A 20,000-nucleotide genomic window follows, 5' to 3' on the forward strand; every position below is an offset into this window, starting at 1 on the left:
AAGGAGTTCTTGTGTCATTAGCAGACACCTGAGCGGCGATCCTTGAATCTTCATATCCAGAGCTGCGATACCATCTAAACCAAGTATGGTTGTTCCTCCAGGCACAACGTACAGAAGAACAGAAGTGCATCGGCCGTGAAATGTGGCTGGAGCAATGAAACATCCTTTGATTGGAATTGCTGACTTAGAATAATCGAGGAGCTGGACGGATGTTGATGTCAGAGGAAATGCAGTAGCAAAATGACGTTGGTAAAGTTCTTCGGCTAGGATTGAAACCGATGATCCGGTGTCAATCAGGAACGATACGGAAACTCCTTCAATTTCCAACACGGCATAAATTCCCTTCTTACGGCTCCAGATGTGACAAACACTTAAGTGATCGTCTGGGTCAGCTGTATCTTTGTCGTCTTCCGCGACATGCTGAACTTTTTTCGCAGACTTTCGGAGAGACTTGCAGACCTTTTCCAGATGGCCAATCTTTCCACATTTACGACACTTATGTGTCCTAGCTTTGCAGAGAGGGCTATTCGCAAGATGGTCTAAAGAACCACAACGATAACACTCTTGCTCTTGCAAGGCTCGACGACTTTCAGTTTGCTTCAGGACATCCGGACATCCCCCCTGGATCCGCGCCTGCTTGTAACGGTATACCACGTATTACCCCCTTGCACGTGGAGTGCGGGGCTGTCTCGTACGCGCAGAGTTCGTGGACCTTGCCTGAGATGAGGATTTGCTTGATACGGCCGTATCGGTCAGCATTCTCCCGTCTAGGAGTGCTGGCCACCATGATGTTTTGCTGTAAGTTCGGGCACAGAGTGTCTTGTGAGAGCTCATCCTGGCTAAGGCCGGCGGCTGCAAGTATTGCGTCAGCCACCGTAGCCGCTCCAATTTTGGAAATATCCAGTCCACCTCTTGGTCTAATAACAATCTTCATGTCTTCTTTGGGAAGAATCGGCATTCGGCTTGCCCTAATAATCTTGGACTTCAGCGCCGCGCCAGTAGACTTGTTGCTACGGGGAGCCGAAGGTGTTGCCAAGGCGTTCGGGTTAGCTGCCCGCGATTTGGCGCCAGCTCTTCTGGCGCCCGCAGTTTGCCATCCCTGGTCTTGAGTAACTTCCTCCGGGAGAATATTTTCTCCCTCTACTTGATATTGCATCATGGTAGCGGACGAGTGGTGCCAAGCCGCCCCGGAGGCCGCCTGGGTGGCCTAGATGAGCTAAGCAAGGGCGTGGTCTCCGGAAGCACAGGAATGTCCGTAAATTGGTGAAAAGTCACTCACTGTGGCAAAAGAGGGTATCCTCGTGGCCCTTACAACTTCACTGAAAATATTTGCACAAATAAACATGGACACGCGACGATTAAATACTAGAAAAAGTTGGAAAATGCAGGAACCGAAGCGAACGCGTCTCGACTCGCAGCCGTCTTCTTCTTCCTTTTTTATTTCGCAGCCGTCTTCTTCTTCCTGACTATGTGAAATAATTTTTTTCTGTTTAAGATGTCAGAACAGGCAGTGCTTTGTTCTGAAGGCTTCGCATTGCAATTGCTGTTAAAGTGCCTTACGCGCAGTGCCGCTCGTCCCCGGCTCTGTGCCCACGGACACTTGGGGTGGCGCTGCCGGGAGAGGTACGCGGGCGGCAGCGGCCTCCTCCTCGCTGGAGCTTGCCTGCTGCAACAACAAAGCATAGTAGACACACTGTGTGAGCGTTGCACCCTATGAACGTCATTTCAATACTGTTATTGTTGCTTCAGTTCTATGAACTGCTTGCCAAGTCTATTCAGATTTATTCACTCTGTACAGAACATGCTTGATGCATCAACTGACTTACTCGTGACTACACATGCTTCACGGAGTAACGAACCATATAATCAATCACAGGACGTTTCTGAACAGCATTGCTTTCTTATGTTATTCTAGTGGGGCCACATTTTCATTTCTGCAAAGTATGGATATAATATGCTGGCATGTGTTCTTAATTGCAAGAAAACAGACATAAGCACACAGCAGTAAAACATTCACCAGCTTTGAACAGTGTATAACGTCCCCAAACCGGTACACATAGCAACACAAAACGGTACGCACCTCGGCGTCATCCTCGAAGAAATCTACCGGAGCGTAGCCTGGGCCGGTCCGACTTAAAACTTCGATTACGCGGCCCTCCAGCCCGCCCAGCTTGCCACCTCCGGTTTTTCAGCAACAGCATGAACACAGTGAGCTTACGTTCCGAAGTATGTTGCTAGCTGCGGGCTCACCTCTTCTCGGACTCTACTTGCGCGGCAAGTTTTTTGATGTCATACACTATCCGCGCCCAATACTGGTGCCAGCGCCGAGCTGTTTTTACAGCCGGCCTTAGTACGTTGAGCGTGGCAGTTAACTCATGCCAAAGCGCTTTTTTCTGAGCAGCACTCATACTTTGCGAGAGGCTTGTGGCACCTCTCGCCAAGTGCGGGTGCTGTTCCATAAACTCGACAAGCAGAGTGGTCAGGGCTGCCGACACGCGGGGTCCCTTCGGAGGGGCCGCCATTATTTCCTGCTTTCAATTTTCGCGGGACCGCACACAGCGAAATGGCTCGGACTGGCTCGGATGCGGAATCGACGCGTGTGTGGCTATGGCTCGAAAAATGCGAATACTTGCAATTAATTGAAAATGCGCTTCAGCCGCTTGCGCGTCAAAATATTACAAAACAATAGTAATACATTAAAAAACAATTATCCATTTACGTATTAGGTGTTTATATCTAAAATGAAGTTGCTATATGGCCCCTTTAGGAGTAAAAAAACAAGCAAAACGTGCTTCCGGCAAAGATGGAGGCTGCTGATTGGCCTGTTTGAAAAACGTCGTCGTGTCTCGCCCCCATACGCATGTTTTACGACGTCATTTTGACGTCAGGAGTTTGGAATCGAAACAGTTTTGGAATTATTTTACGTTATAGCGCCCCATGTCTTAGAAGTCCCTAATATGCTTGTATTTCTTGCGTAACTGTACAGATTTGTGCGCTCTGTCGTCTTCTGCGCGCGTTCCGCCGACACACACCTACCTCCACCTCGTGACGTCACCAAGCAAGCGCTGCGGCCTTCTCTAGTCTAGGGGGTGTTGGTTGAAATCACCGGCCATAACGAGCGGCGTCTCTCCCGCCTTCGACGACGCCTTGGTCGATAGGCTGTAGAAGGTCTGCCGATTGTCCCTAACGTAGACGCTGTTCTTGAGCCAGCTTGGTGATGCTTCCGTCGCTGGCGTTTCGGAAGGCCTCGAAGTCGGCCTTCATTCTCTGGATATCCTCCTTGAGACTGGCGTTTTCGTTCATCAAATGCGCGATCCTGGGATCGTGCGCACGCTCGCTCGCCTGTGCGGCGGCGTGTTTCGTCTGGCCCGTCGGCTTCGTCTGTGTCACTTTGTCGGCCCAGGTGGGACCTCCTGGAACGCGCACTGACCAACACTGCTTCTCGTTCCCGGATTTCCACGAAGTAATGACTCAACAAAGGTTCATGCTCTCGGCGTCTTTCGACGTCTTTCGTCTTGTGCCTTTGCACGCAGTTCTCACATTGACAATTTTCCACCATTTAACAACTATTTTTAAGAAACTGGCGGTCCCTTCAACATGATTCAACGTATGTTTTACTGTAATGACTCGAAGGGTGGGGGACACGGTGTCGGTAAATACTTGCAACGCAAGCTTTACGTTCTGTTTCTCGAGGTCTGATGGGAAAAGACCATTTCGGGACAACGTATACGCATGCCTAAGCAGCTGGCCGAGCTCAATGTCGTACACATCCCTCAGGGGGTCGAAAGACGCCGAGAGCATTAACCTTTGTTGAGCCATTCCTTCGTGGAAATCCGGGAACGAGAAGCAGTGTTGGTCATTGCGTTGGCGGAGCCAGTTGTACCGAATGCATTTCAACAAATGCACTGTGTCTATAATCAAGAAGAATAGCCTCTCAGCCGAACATGGATGTGGGTAAAGAAAAGTTGGGTGATTGTCGCCTAGGCAAGGCACAGAGTTGTAGAACTTTTCCGTAGCCTTTCCATTAACTTTGTTGTTATCGGTTACGACACATATTACTTTGTAGCCGATCTTCTCCAGCCAACATATGACGTCCTTCAGCAACTCGAGCAAGTTCGCGTCGGCGCCAAGGATGGGCAATATGTGGGCCACTTCTTTGAACTTGCACGTTAGGCTCTGCACCATAGAGACGAGTGCACTGTTAGCCGCTTCAGTTGAATTGTGGGCCACGCCAGTGATACCGCCACCTTTGTAATAAAAAAGGTGTTAATGTGGATTTAATCCACCATCAGTGTGACAGTGCGTCGGTAGTCACCCAAGTAGGAAATCCTTGTAGCCATGTATTTCAGGAACGCCGAATTTTCATGCTCCAACTGAGGGTTCATGCCGCATGATGAGCATATTGATCTAATCGTCATGGGGTGTGGCAAGATGACATTCGCGTAGCTGCGCACGTAGTTGTAGGCAGGGGGCGGAATTGTGCAGAAAAGGCAACAGGACACCATAAATTCAGCTGAATAACGCCTCCGAACCTTGTTCATTGGCAGCAAATTCAACGGCTCACGAATGAATTGGAGCGTGCAAAATCTTTCCTCTGTTGTTGTGTCGCTCAGCTTATCGAGCAGGAAGGAAATGACTTTGAGGATTTCTTCCAATTTCTCAGTTGATCCAAGCTGGCTGTCCCATTTTTGGACGCCATCGAGAAATTCGTCTAGTTCCCTCTTGCTCTTTGCCGTAGGTGGAACGCGTAAGATAGACACAAGCTTCGTGGTCAAGCACTTCATGAAGTGAAACGTAACAACTAAGTCCGCTTTGGTGGCCACAGAACACTTATTCCACGGAGCCTCGTCTTCAACGATGTGCAACAGATTTTTCTCCTCATTGCTCTAAATAGTGTGCCAGAAGGTGGATTTCTGTAGTCTCATGTGAGCAACTATGTCCTCAGTTTGCGCAATTTTATCGGCTTCTTCCTCTTGACGAAATGTCTCCGCGGATTCCGCAAGAGCTCTTTGCATAGCTAAAGCATCTAGACGGATCCGCTTGGTATCAGGGCTGTCCCGTGTGGTGCTCTCAGTCGACAAATACGACGGACAGTCTGGAAATCTCGATGGCACTGTGATTTTTCAAAGGCGAGGATAGGGCAAAGGAGCCGTGACTGTTTTCCATGAAGCATCATCCAAATATGACGTTTCCCTCAGGATGTCCTTTGGGGAGAAATGTGCTTCGCATACCTGAGGAAGAATATCACCCACGCATGAGTAAATTCTGTCTCTCTAATACACCATAAATGCGAATTTATCAAGTGGAGTATTTTTTAAAACCCTAATTTTCTTAACTCTTTCCTCATCGTAGGCAAGAAGTTGGTTTGGGCTCATAAGCTAAATACAAAAGATAAATGCACCTAAAATTTTCGGTATTCGCGGCATATAAAAATGCAGACCCTTCCTCTGTGTGCAAAGGAAGCATATCAGTACGTTGCTTAATGGATATAGTTGTAATACCTATCATAATCAATGTGATTAAAGACAAAATCTGTTTACGAACCGGAATTACAAGATAAGCACTGCTTTAAAGTGGATCCGCCGCGGAACACAGACCCCATGCTAAGCACGATCACACCAGGATGCGATATTGAGGAGACTTACAACGAAAGCCTGCTCCACGCTCACAGAAATACGTCTATTTCAGTTAGCACGGCAACAAAATAGCTTTTTACTCACTATTCCACAAAATGAAATAGTAATCAGGAATATGGAGATTACTCACCCTCGAGTTCCCCGTAGGGCAGAAGTGCTGTCGTGGAATTGCACGAATCCATTTCTTGAGCAGTTCCTTATCTCGCGGGAACCTGAACACATGGGTTTTGCACTTTGCCGTGTAGTTTCCGCGGCAGCACGGTACACAGCACTTATTCGGCATCGTGCTGTCTCAATCGCTGCAGCTACCCGTCGTCGGCAGTTAAAGTCACGTTAGGCACGTAGAACATCCAGCAACAGACAAAAAATAGCACAACCACACGGAGCTCTACCGAGCGACGCCTACGGCATCCTGACACAACGAGAAACATCCAAAGACTGACCAAAAAAAAAAAAAAAACAAGATCGGCTAACGCTGCTTCACAACAACACGCAGAACTGTTGTCGATGCCATGGGCGTTGTGCCCGCGTTCGCATGCACGGCCGCCTCCGTATGATGACGCGCATCACGTCACCCGAGGCAGCGCTTCAGCCTTCTCTAGTCTTGGTGGTGCTGGTTCAACGCGCCGCACGCAGCCTGGGCCTACGTCAGAAGCATTCCCAAAGGCTGCAGACTCCTGCAGGCAGCAACTCACAGCTCCCTACAACTGATCACCGACCCCCATTACCTCACGCGCATGGGTAACTCGCTCTCGAGAGACACCACCAAAGACCTGGGCTTGGTCAAGAATGCACCGGGAGCGAACAGGCGCAACTTACAAGATAACCTGAGCAGTGACCACTGCATCGTGGAAATATCCATGTCGGTCAGCGCGGCCCCGCGGAGGGCCTTCAAAATAGTTCTCAACGGAAAAATGGCGCCTTGGCCGGACGGAATCTCGAACAGACTCCCTCGAAATCTGGACGACGGCTCGATCGAACTACTCACCAAGGAAATAAATGAATCTTGGGCGGCGGGCACCGTACCAGACGCCTGGAAGGAAACCACAGTGATCCTAATTCCGAAGCCGGGCAAGACACCGGCCATAGACAGTCTGCGACCCATTTCGCTCACGTCCTGCGTGGGAAAGGTGGTGGAGCATGTCATCCACAACAAAATATCGAAGCATGTCGAGGAACGACAACTCCTCCCGCCGAACATGGTCGGTTTCAGACCCTCGCTGTCCACTCAAGAGGTCATGCTACTGATCAAGAGGCAGATAATCGACGTGGTCACGAGAGACGTCCGAGGCATCTTGGCGCTGGACCTCGCCAAGGCCTTCGAAATGGTCAAGGACAAGCACGTCCTCGACTGTTTGTCGAGATTCTTCGGCGAACGCTTTCACGCGTACAGTCGCAATCTTTTTGAGGGTGAACACGGGAACGCGTGGCCTTCTGAGCTCACAGCGCGGTTCAGCGGCGGCAATGAGAAGCATTGCTCATGCGCAGTGTGTCCGGCGTGCGCAAATTCTCAATTCTCCCGCCGCGCGTTGCGTCACGCAAGCTAGTGCGTGTCGTCTGCTGCGCGCGTACCGCAATAAGGTAGCTGTACGGTTCGGGATTGGTGACGATGTTGAACTTCTCATCACGCTCCCCACGATGAATCAATAAACTTGAAAATATATGCAATGTTTTGTGGGCGTTCTCAAGATCATTGTTGATCTGTAGCCAGGCCACGCATGGTCATGACACTTGTGGGCGTATTTAAGAAGCGGCTTCCGTCTTTGAGGAGCGTATATATAATCTTGCACATTACCGCATCTGTCAGAGCAGCAACTGAATTTCAGCATGACCCACGTTCCCGAAGAAGACAGGTGGAAAATCGTACAATATTCGCTCAAAGGATATTCACAGCGCTCCAGCGGTGCTCTCGTGCACAGGCCGCTAAAGACCGTCAACAGGATTATTCAGGAATTCAGCAAGGAAGGCCGACTCTGTGATGCCCCACACAGGCGTCGACCAAAGGCAACGACGGAGGATGAAGACGCGCTTATGGTAGCTGCTGTCGTCGAGAACCCGTTCCAGTCCACGAGGCAAGTGCGGGAGCAGCTAGATGTGGACGCTTCTCTTGCTACGGTCTGGCGACGCCTCTGAAGTGCTGGACTGCGAAAATCTGTAGCTGCACGAAAGCCAGTCGTCACTGCTTCGAACAAGAAGTCACGTCTCCAGTTTGCCGAAGCACACGCCTCATGGATGGCAGAAGACTGGGGCCCAGTGATCTTCTCGGAGTAGTCGACTTTTACAACTCGCCAAGACCAACGGATGCGAGTTTGGCGAACCACGGTAAGAAACTTTTCTTAATGCACGTTTGATTTTGTAAAGGATGGTCAAAAATACGATTTCCATGCTGTTACGAGCCAGCCAATGTGCAGGGAGTCGCCGCGAGTGGCCGAAACTGCATGAACGTGTGGGGCGCGGTGTCAAGGCATGGTCTCGGGCCTCTGCATCGCATAGAAGGTGCCCTTACATCGCAGCGATACTGCACAGAAATTTTGGACAATGTGTTGCGGCCCTACGCCCACAGCGTCTTTCCCGATGCTGTCTTTATGTTTCAACATGACCTGGCGCCGGTTCACACGGCAAAAGTTGTCAAGGAACATATAAAAAATCGCAGAATCAGCATGCTTTCCTGGCCGGCCAAAGGCGCTGACATGAACATCTGCGAAAATATATGGGGGTACATCAAAGCAGCCATGGTGCGAAAACCTGTCCGCCCGACGACTGCGGACGAGCTGTGAGCAGCCGTTCGACAAGAATGGGAGGACCTTAGAGCGCATCATGACTTTGTGCCGGCGCTGTACGCGTCACTGCCCTCTAGGATGGCAGCAGTTGTTTCCGCAAAGGTTTGTATGACAAAATACTAACATCATCAAACAGAAAATTATTCCTGCTTACTAATACTACTTCTAAACGGATCAATCTTTTGTTGAACGTGCACTAAATGAAAGTTCGGATGTTTGTGTTCCCTTGCCTGTTCGTTGTACGATAAGAACACAGCAGAAGGAAAACTAAACAAAGTGAAAAGTTGAAGTAATTACAATAACGCCAAGCATAAGAAGCCCAAGGTTCTGAATTAAAAGCATCAAAATCGTGCTTTCTGTCATAATTTGGCTTCTATTGAGGGGCAAAAAACTGCTAGCACACGGCACACGCGGGCTATAGATGACGTAATGCGCACGAAAGGAGCGTACCCTCCCCGAGCATGCGCGCAGATATTGAGGCTGCCGTCTGACGGCGCTGGTGATATAGAAAGCCACTGCGCTCCCGTGTTCACCCTCAAAAAGATTGCGACTGTACGTCGGCTCTTTCCTCAGGGATCGCAAGGCCACGACCAAGTTGGGCCAGATCAAGTCGGACGGAAACGCGCTGAAAGCCCGTGGCATGCCGCAAGGTGCGGTGCTATCCCCACCGCTCTTCAACATTGCCATGAGAGACCTTTTGGTCTGACTCGATCAAGTCAGGGACGTCAATCACAATCACGCTCTCTACGCGGACGAGGCGAAATGCAAGAACACTCGTGTGATTGCGTTGTATTGCACGTTAGAGAACCCCAGGTGGTCAAAATTAATCCGGAGCCCTCCACTACGGCGTGCCTCATAATCAGAACTGGTTTTGGCACGTAAAATTCCAGAAAGAAGAAGACACCACGTCGGCGGGTCGGACGCAGCGGTGGAGCGGGCCCTGTAAGAGGCCCTGGTTGTCACGGAAGGATTCCTCGAGGGGACGGCACTGGTCCTCTCGCCGATCAACTCGGAGCTCTTAATGTATCGGCCCGACAGAAGGGGCCACAAGTTCGACACGCCACTGGATCATGTACCGATAGAGCTCAGAACGAAGACGGGTCAGCGCATCCCGAGGGTGGATTCTCTCAAGGTGCTCGGATTGGTCATCAACGCAAAGGGCAGCAACGTGCAAACGATCGCGCGCCTAAGCGCGAAGACGGAGAACATGGTCAGAGTCGCCTCGCGAGTGACGAGCCGGAGGGGTGGCATCAACGAAGCCAACCTGCTAAGGATCTATGACTCATTCCTCATGAGCCATATCAACTACGTGGCTTCCGCGCTAAACTGGTCGCAGTCGGAGGAGAACAAGATCGACGCACTCATCAGGAAGAGCATTAAACGAGTCCTCGTTATCTTCGTGACGACCAGCACGGAGAAGCTGATGCAACTCGGGGTCCACAACACCCTGAGCGAAGTCATCGAAGCACAGAAAACGGCGCAGATGGTTCGCCTTTCTGCCACCTTACTCGAATACTCGAGATGGCGGGCCTGGCCGCCATGGCCGCGCATTAGTGCGCCGTCCCACTCTGCCAGGAAGAAAGGGGTGCCTTTCGAGTTTCCCCCTTCCTAAGGAACGTTCACCCACAACACAACGAGGCCCGGCGCGCAGCCAGGGCCCGAGCACTCATCAAGACTGCCCTGCAGAACCGAGAGCTCGCGCCCTTTGTCGACATGGCGCAGTATCCCGGATCAAACTCGTACGCGGCCATGGTGGTTGACCTTCAGGGCAAGATCCTGAATGCAGCGTCTATCCAACACTCTACGGCGTCCGTCGCAGAGCAAGTCGCAGTGGCGCTGGCTCTGTGCAATCCGGGGCGCACGCCGATCTTCACGGACTCCAGGTCGGGGGCGATGGCCTTTCTCGCCGGCTCGGTCTCGGCCGAGGCTGCGGCGGTGCTGAGGACCGGCAAGCCAGGCACGGCCCATCACGTCATCACTTTGGTTCCCGGCTCACATGCGCCGGAACGTCTCTCCCGGCTCAAGAAACCCCAATGAGCTGGCCCACGACCAGGCGCGAGGTCTCGTCAGCCGCGCCGGTCCGAGACGCCCGGCTTCGCAGAGGATCGACCGGACCACGGACCCGCTGCTTACTTTCCACGACATCACTGCTCACTACCAGTTGGAACTCAGGCGTGCCCGACTCCTCACCTGAAGTTCGGCAGACCCCAGGCGTCGGTGCTGAGAATGTTGCAGACGGGCTCCTTTCCGTCTCGATCCAGGCTGAGCCACTACGCTCCGGGTGTTGATCCCCGCGGCCCCGACTGCGGCGAGGAACGATCCACCTTGAACCAAATGCTGTGGCAATGTTCTTCGTTGCACTACTCGCCTTTCAACAGGCAAGAAGATTGGGAAGAAGTCGTCAAAAGCGAAGACTTTCATGTCCAGCTTCGGGCTGTCCAAAGGGCCTACGACAGGGCTGAAGATCACGGTCTTGCGCCCCCGGTGAAGGTGCAGCCCGCGACTACGACAAAATAGTCCCTTTGGGCCAAATAAAGTTTCTTGTCCGTCCGTCCGTCCGTCCGTCCGTCTGTCCGTCTGTCTGTCTGTCTGTCTGTCTGTCTGTCTGTCTGTCTGTCTGTCTGTCTGTCTGTCTGTCTGTCCTGTCTGTCTGTCTGTCTGTCTGTCTGTCTGTCTGTCTGTCTGTCTGTCGTCTGTCTGTCTGTCTGTCTGTCTGTCTGTCTGTCTGTCTGTCTGTCTGTCTGTCTGTCCTGTCTGTCTGTCTGTCTGTCTGTCTGTCCTGTCTGTCTGTCCTGTCTGTCCTGTCTGTCTGTCTGTCTGTCTGTCTGTCTGTCTGTCTGTCTGTCTGTCTGTCTGTCTGTCTGTCTGTCTGTCTGTCTGTCTGTCTGTCTGTCTGTCTGTCTGTCTGTCTGTCTGTCTGTCTGTCTGTCTGTCTGTCTGTCTGTCTGTCTGTCTGTCTGTCCTGTCTGTCTGGTCTGTCTGTCTGTCTGTCTGTCTGTCTGTCTGTCTGTCTGTCTGTCTGTCTGTCTGTCTGTCTGTCTGTCTGCTGTCGTCTGTCTGTCTGTCTGTCTGTCTGTCTGTCTGTCTGTCTGTCTGTCTGTCTGTCATGTCTGTCTGTCTGTCTGTCTGTCACTGTCAAGTCTCTCACGCACAAGTATAACCTGTTCCGTCAGGCATGCAATAAACATACTGGCAGACATGGTAAACAAAGCAAGGAAGACGAAAATTTCGCCCCTTCGCTTCCGCGCAGACGTAGAGGAGTGAAAAACAAGTACTTCTGTGTTGTGTTCTTTTTGTACAGCATCATTTATAGTCTGTTCCATCTTAAAGACAATCTAAAAGTTTCGTATGCGTGCATAAAAGCGCTACCGCGTGTTTATTTGGCGCTTTTATTTATTTGTACGCATATATTTTTTGTGTTTGATTGCTGTCAAATTGAGACGGCCGTACGGTCTCCACGTTGTAGCATGACGACACCGCTCAGCGGGTGCCCGCGCTGTCCGTTCTGCGCCTCCGTCGCCGGCGGTCTCCGCCACTCAGCGCATTGCGCACATGGAAGCAAGCTGTTGAGTGTTTTCCCCGCGCCCTCGACAGATGGCGCTACGAGATGTATAATTTTCGTTCACCGTTTTGTCCCGAGCGAATTGCTGTGCGCAGGCGCGGAAGTCGGCGCTCCTGTCTTATCTTACTCCGTGGTTGAGCCACAGTGGCGCGTACATATTCTGGAGGATTCGCCAAGAATGGGTAAAGCGCCAGTGGCTCTGGCCGAATGGCTAAATCAGTGAAGATCATGTCATATAAAAGGAAGCCGTTGAAGATAGTGCTCTATTCCGAGAGCAGATTGTTGTGCTTTAGAAATATCTAATAAACGAAATCATACGCTCAGGTTGTATATAGGAATTTTCTTTATTACGCAGATCATTGATGCGCTCTCATGGCACTACTTTCTCAGTCAATATAGAGTAGAGCAGCTCTACAACGACTGCCTCTACAAGGAAGTGACCTGTATACAACAACGAAGGAATAATTCTGTCCCGGGTCTGCTGTGAGCTGTGGGGTGCGTGACCTTGACAACGAAGTAACTTGTATAACGAGTGATTTCGGAGGCCCGAAGCACTTCGTCATAAAGGCGTTCAAGTGTATATGCAGGGGTTCGGTACACAAGCGCATTTGCTGGTTCTCGCATTCGGCCGATCTCGCAGCAGACAGCCGCAGCAGCAATGCCATAACAGGAAGGGTAGGTAAAGAACGCTGAGTTTTAATATACTTAGTAACAATTTCTCATCGGTATACTCATTCCAACGGCGCAGTCCCACCTGTGTCACTCGACACACGAAGCCTTGCCACAGCTGGCTGGAACCCCGCTCGTGACAGTTTTCGGCCCCATGACCTGGCCGACGCTCTCTGCTTCACTGTAGGCACCGGTATCTGGCTGCCGCTTCGAGTCCTCAGTGCACACACAGGAGTCTGTCTACTTGCTTCATATTTTCCAATGGCGGAAAACAACGGTCGGTTTCACTTCGTCAAGCCATCTGGCCGACTCCATCTTGGGCCTCAGGTCTCCGACTATGTCGTCAACCACAGTGGTCGGCTGAACCCGGTTCTCGCAAAACTTATCCAAGTAACGTAGCCCTTGTTCTTTGAGCGTCTGAATATTTGCTTGCACGTAAATTGGCATTTTAAGCTGGGAGGTTTTATAGCGTTAGCATTCTTAGGGTAACTCACGGAGTTTCCAGAAGCTTACTTTCTATATATCTATCTATGTTCCTATCTAACAATTTTCTCGCCAAAATGGGTCAATGTGTGCTCTATGCTGAAATGGTGAGAGCATTGGGCTGCTGTGCTGAGCGCACAGGGTTCTAAACCAACCGTCCTACCATCTAGACTCACTGAATATGTGGCAATGTGTACAAAAAAAGTGCCGCTTTTGAACTAAACTCTTGCCTGCCGACATGGGTCTCTGTAGAGACGGAACTGGGTAAGAGCCGTTCTTCAAATAAACTATTTGACGCTGACTTGGAGCACTCAGTATGCATCAACTGGCTGGTGCTGGTCTTCAATGAACCTCTTTGATGCCAACTTGGGTCACCCGGTATGTAGGTATGTGCTGCTCTACAACGATAAAAATGATGCTTTAAAATTCTCCGGTGTTATGCGGAATCGAGCTCACGACACACGGGTTCCTCAAGAACGGAGACGCGACTCTTTAGCAGACTGAGCCCAAAATGCGCTCGATATGTGTCGATTTTCAATGAAACTTTCGCCAACTTGAGCCACTGTGTATGTGCGACTGGGTGGGTGGCAAGCGAGGGAAGGATTCTCAGCGTTCGCATTCACCGGTGCGCCACACTTCTTGTCTCGGAGGCCACGCACTGATTTCTCGGCAGAGACTCTAGATGGCGCAGCGTGTCTAGAAAGAAGCGCGAGAGAGGAGCTCGGCTGCCCCACGGCGCGCTTGAGAGAGTTCGCACACCCCGGAGCGCCGTGCATTGCAGAGGCCGCGGGCAGGTTTTGCGGTGGCGCTACTAGGTGGCGCTGAGTGTTCTTAATGAAGCGCACACATATACACATATATAGTGCTACTAACGGACAATTCAAGAAATTGAGAAACACTTCTGAATATTTGTGACAACGCAGTGGCTAATCTAGGCCTTAAGTTTAGCACGGATAAATCACGATTACGTTCTTTGATGAAGAGATGTGCAATTACCGGGAGTCAATTCAACAGCATGTCATACCCATATTCAAGCAATGCAAATACCTCGGCGTATACGTAATCGAAGGAAAGACTAAAGCACTCAAGAAATAAATAAAGGCTAAGCAGAATGCAGCAATATTGAAGCATAGAACATTTTGGGGCCACAGTAAGTATCAGCTGCTGCGTGGAACCTGGAAAGGAGTAACTGCGCCAGCGTTGACATTCGCAAAAATGACCTGTGCTTAAAATCGGATAGTGCTGGAGTTGGAAGTTAACCAAAGATCGAGACGCCAGTTGTCTTTGGGAGCCCACGTTAAAATCACAAATGAGGCAGTGCAGGCTGACATGGGTTGGGTCTCTCTGGAAGTCAGAGAAGCGCAGAGCAAAATTAGTTTTGATGAAAGACGCTGGAACATGGATCAAAATAAAATCGGCTGCCCTTTAAATAAATGAGCGAACACTTTCAACAAATGTTAAAGGTTACCTGTGGCAGATAGCCCAATTCTAGTTCATGAGCTGGTCTACTCGAAGAGGCGGACATTACTTGCATAAAAATTGTAATGCATAATTGACTAATTAACAAAATTCCCTCTAACTGGTGTCATCCTCAGAATTCGTTCCAAGTGGATCCGCCTTGCGATCTCCCCGGCTAGAATTTGTAAATGGCAATATGGGCCATAAGGTACTTAAGAACCTAATTAGTGCATTTTTGGTAATTAGTCGAATATGCATTCAATTTTTTGTGCAGGTAATGTCCACCTGTTTGAGTAGACCAGCTCATGAGCTAGAATTGGGCTATCTGCCACAGGCAAGCACAAAAGCATGCAGTCCTATTCACCAGCCAGGCTCTTCTGATGCAAATTCCTGATCGGAACACTTTGAGGACAGTATCATCAGCGAATGCCTCAGACATCTGAGAACATCCTTGTCCTGCGGGCTACATAGCATCCCGATCACCATTACCAAAGCATTCGGCTGTATCTTTGTACCTGTGCTGACATCAATATTTGAATAACTGCTTCAATATTTACACTTTCCCACGTACTTTGAGAAGCAGTCACGTTTTTTCCACTCTTTAAATCCAGACCCCAAATGAATAACGCGAGCTGAGCACGGGGGCAAGTTGATGCTGTGTACTAGGACCTAATAAAACCTTTGACGTAGTCATTCATCTCCTACTCCTCGAGACGCTGCTAGACGTGTAGACGCTGCTATTGTAGCTCTGCTATGTAGCTATTTCTTCGATAGATCTTGCTTTGCTGGCGTCAATGATAGGTCTTATTTTGTCTATACGGTATGTAGCCGTGTGTCTCCTCGAAAACCTGTATTCATCAAAGATGTTTCATTCGCAATCCAGAAGTTTTCATTTCTTCAAAACGCTGACGACATCAAAATATTTAAGGAGATACACAGTATTGGGACCGTCGCGTTCTGCAGTCTGACCCATCCTGGTTCTGTGCAAGTCGCCAGGTAAACGGCCTCACTCAAAGTTCATCTAGAATCAAAATTGTAATATTCGCGAAAAATACAATATATCGACTTCCCTTATTTGTTGATAATGTAATGTTGACGAGGGTTGTTGAACTAAGTAACATCCGTGCGCTTCTGGATAGTGCGTTTTGCTTTTCCGCCTTCTTTAAGCACGTAGCGTACATCACGTAACGTACATCACGAGGCCTGCGCGTGCTCGGTTCCGCCTGCAGAGTGAGAAGCAATTTTCGTACCCCTCTTTTGTTCCTCAAATTGTTCACATTGATGTGTCTTTAATTACCTAAATATGACTCAGTGATGCCGAATGGCACATACAATTCAAATAGCAGAATAATGGAGTATGTGCAGAAAAGAAGAAAGTTCATAAGTTCATAAACGTCGTTTTCTGAACTCGCAACCACCAAGTTTTCAAGTTTGGATAATTTCCCACACTTAGCTATAGACGTACTCTTACCGAAATCTTATTTTGGTATTCCGTCATTCATAGAATTATTACATGCACGGATGTAGTCGTTCCTATTTCACTACGGATTCCTCAGAAGACTACCCGAACAAGAATTTCGCGCCTGTTTCAGCAGACACTCGCTTGTGCCCCGAATGCAGACTCTACAACATTCACTTTCTCCATCTTGATACATTTCATAATGTGTTGTCATTCTGTTCTGAGTTCAAGCTTTATTTTGAGCCATCTTTCTTGCTCCACTCCTCTCCTATATTTTCACAGATTGTCTTTCCTTCCACATATGTGCTTTCGAGGATCGTTAACATTGTGAAAGACATTCGAACTCTGGGGATCACCTTTAATTAACTCCTGACATCCAATAGGCATGTAGCTGAAGTCGGGCAAAGCACTGCGAAAGCGTGTGGCGTGCTTTATAGAGTCTGACACATGGTCGCGCGCAAAATGAACTGTAACTCTATAACGTCCTTTTTTATTCCCACGTTAATTACTCTTACCTTGTTTGGCCAGGTAAATCACAACAAAAGATTTTCCTTTTTGTTTCTGTCTCTCTCTTACCAGGTAAAAAAAATCAATTCGTCATATCAGTAATGCACCACATGACGCTCACGCAAGCGAGATATTTAAGACATTTAATGTGGTTCCAGTACAAAAAATTGTATGATTTTAAGGCTATTTTGAAGTATAAACACATACGCGAAAATAACAATCACATTTTTGTCATGTTGAGTAACTCAAATTGACAGAATATATCAATGAATGCTAAAAAACCGGCAAAATACCACAACAATGGAAGACGGCACACTTCATCTTAATACCTAAGCCAGGCAGGCGCTTACAGCTGGACAATGTGAGACCCGTATCTCTCACATATTGCGTTGGAAAGCTCATGGAGCACGCGGTACTAGCGAGACTAACCAACTATCCCGAGGACAGGGACCTGCTCCCCTCCTATAGATGCTGGGTTTGAGAAGGAATTTTTCCACGCAGTATGCGGTGCTCCAGCTCAAGCACCAAATCACAGACAACCCAGGCAGATCCACTAGAGCCATCCTCGGCTTAGACTTAAAGAAAGCTTTTGATAATGTAACACATCAGACAATACTCAGCAGCCTTGAAGAGCTAGGATTAGGAAGGAGAACCTACTTTATGTTTGTGATTTCATAACCAGCAGAAAGGCAAAGATCACCGTGGGGGACCTCGTCTCGGAAGAGATTGAGATTGGCAGCGCCGGCGCACCAAAGGGGTCAGTCATATTGCCGACGCTGTTTAATCTGACATTATTCCGATTACCAGCGAAGCTACAAGATATTGAGGGCCTCAACCACACTATATATGCCGATGATATTACACTATGGGTAAAGGAGGGTAACGATGGGCAGATAGAACAGACACTCCAAAGCGCGATAGATGTAGTCGAACAATACCTAGAGGAAACCGGATTGGTGTGCTCAGTGGAAAAATCAGAATTATTATTGTACAGGCCGACTCGCAGGGGCCGTAAACCAAACAGCTAAAGAGGGGCAGACAATCTAGAAACGGACATACAATTGAAGACTGCCGATGGTGAACCCATACAAAAGGTTGATAAAATCAGAGTTTTGTGACTACTCATTGAAACAAAAGGCAACAATGGAGAAACCGTTAGGAAGTTGGAAGGAACAGTATCTCAAGTTATGAGGCTGATCAAAAGGATATCCAATAGACATAGGGGAATGAGGGAAGGAAACATGATCAGACTGGTAGAGGCGTTCGTTGTCAGCAGGATCGTATACGTCGCACCCTACCTTAGATGGTACGCTGCAGAAAAGATGAAATTAGAATGTCTAATTAGGAAAATTTATAAACAAGCCTTAGAATTACCAATCAGCACTAGTACCGACAGGCTATTAAAATTAGGCCTGCGCATCACAATGAACGAGCTCATAGAGGTGTAGCGGATAGCGCAGTACGAACGCCTTTTTAAGACCAAGACAGGAAGACATATACTAGAAAGACTATGTATTCGGTACCATACTCCACACGGAACCAAAGTGGACATCCCAAATGGTGTCAGGGATACGATATCCGTTCCCCCCTTACCCAAGAACATGCACCCCGAATACCATAAAGGTAGAAGAGAAAGCAAAGCAATGGACATACAAAATAAAATTGGGAATAGTAAAGACGCAGTATTTGTTGACGCTGCTAGATACAAGCACAGGCGCGGCTTCACAGCCGTCGTAATTGATCACGAAAAGAAGTGCAAAACATGCGTTACGGCAAGCACAGCAAAAATCGAGACTGCGGAGGGTATAGCTATTGCGCTAGGCGTATCACAGAACGAAGCGGACGTAATAGTCAGTGACCCCCAGGTGGCAGTACTAAATTTCACTAACGGCCCAATCTCTCCGGAGGCACTACGAATCCTAATGGCAGGTAACAAAAGTCAAGAAAGGAATCTTTATTTATTATGGACACCCGCTCACACCTTCACCTCGCCAGGAGAAAGCAATAATAATAAGACGTCACAAGACGTGGCTCGAAGGATTACGGACCGAGTCATGGCCGATAATAGGGCTGGTACCTTAGCGTCTACCGAGACCGAGGATGGAGAGGAGTGGGAATGGGAGGATCGTATGACCAGATTTAATAACATCACACAACCTACAAATTGCAAAGGTGCTTTGTCCCACCACCTCACCAAAATCTCAGCAAAAAGCAGTCTGTCGAATGGCGGCAGCTACAGACAAGAATTTATCCAAACCCGCGACCTCACACCTCATTTACCCAGACATATGCAAAACAGATGCAAAACTGTGGTTCTAGAGCCAATCTGGAACATATGCCATGGGAATGTCGAGGAATAACAAACAATAATGGTGATGCAACATTCCGCGATCGCCTCCGCGCGTGCTGGGAGACTGTATCACTCAGCTCTTCCCTTGAAGATCAACTTTGGGCTGTCCAGCGTGCCGAGGAAGCCGCCAGGACTCAAGAACTCCTGGCAGTCACCTAGGCGGGCCCTTTTGCCTGTCCCACAAACTCGCAGGACCTTTCTACAAAGTTCTTTAACTGACTGACCGCAGCTATGCCTTTGGTGCAGTAGAATTTTCTCGCACCGACTACGGTGTCAGGAAGCTCTAGTGCTGTTTGCTTGGATGTCTCAATTTTCTAGATAACAAGGACATTGCCGTAGCCACGTGATTAAAAAAGAGGTGGAAATATTACCCGCTTGAAACCGATGCCTGAAAGTGTGAAATAGCATGAAGACTTTTCAAATGAAATGCTCTATTGATTCAAGATGCGTGGTTGTCTCAGATTTTTTTTAAAGATTTCACAAAGGCACCTGACACCATTAATCATGCCGTGTTGTGTAACAAACTCGTAGCCTATGGTATTTCAAGTCCGACCTTCAAGTATTTTAAAAGTTGGTTGCTCACCAGAAAGCAAACTGTATACATATCAGGCTCTTTCTCCGCTAATAAAACAATTAATCAAGGAGTGCATTAAGGTTCATTACATCTTCCATAAATTGTTTTGCTTTATATCAATTATCTTCCCCCTGACAGTACGAACATACTAAGTTTGTTTTATATGCCGACGGATACTATTTCTTTTGCCAATACATGTAATAACGCTGTCACTACTAAATTAAATACCGTTCTTTGTAGCATGCCAGTGGCGCCACAAAAATTATTTACTTAATAATCCAAATAAATCTAAATATCTGGTTTTAAATCACGTCGACGCAAGTTAACCTCATTACCGGGCATCGCAATTGACACGCATTTCATTAGTGTCAGTGATAGTGTATCATACCTTGGCATTCACCTCGATGCTAACCCGAAGTTTGTTAACCTTATTGCTCTCATTAGGAAAGACGGCTGCATTCAGCATTTGTGCATGCTTAAAGTATGTTCATATTTTTCTCTTCAGACTCTTCTCTGTCTTCG

General features: G+C 48.6%; 2 protein-coding genes across 2 annotated transcripts in view; both read left to right on the plus strand.

Annotated features, from left to right (window-relative positions):
• Positions 1–20,000, plus strand: part of LOC125944746 (probable caffeoyl-CoA O-methyltransferase 2) — a 105,741-nt gene that overhangs the window by 59,593 nt on the left and 26,148 nt on the right. The gene's annotated exons all lie outside the window — the stretch shown is intronic.
• LOC119450455 (O-methyltransferase MdmC) overlaps positions 12,891–20,000 on the plus strand; it is a 33,258-nt gene continuing 26,148 nt past the window's right edge. Inside the window, exon 1 of the mRNA XM_049665881.1 lies at positions 12,891–13,037. Coding sequence (XP_049521838.1) covers positions 12,909–13,037 — 129 coding nt within the window. The 5' untranslated portion in view covers positions 12,891–12,908. The remainder of the gene's footprint in view (positions 13,038–20,000) is intronic.

This window comes from Dermacentor silvarum, chromosome 4, assembly GCF_013339745.2.
Source record: "Dermacentor silvarum isolate Dsil-2018 chromosome 4, BIME_Dsil_1.4, whole genome shotgun sequence".
Taxonomy (NCBI): domain Eukaryota; kingdom Metazoa; phylum Arthropoda; class Arachnida; order Ixodida; family Ixodidae; genus Dermacentor; species Dermacentor silvarum.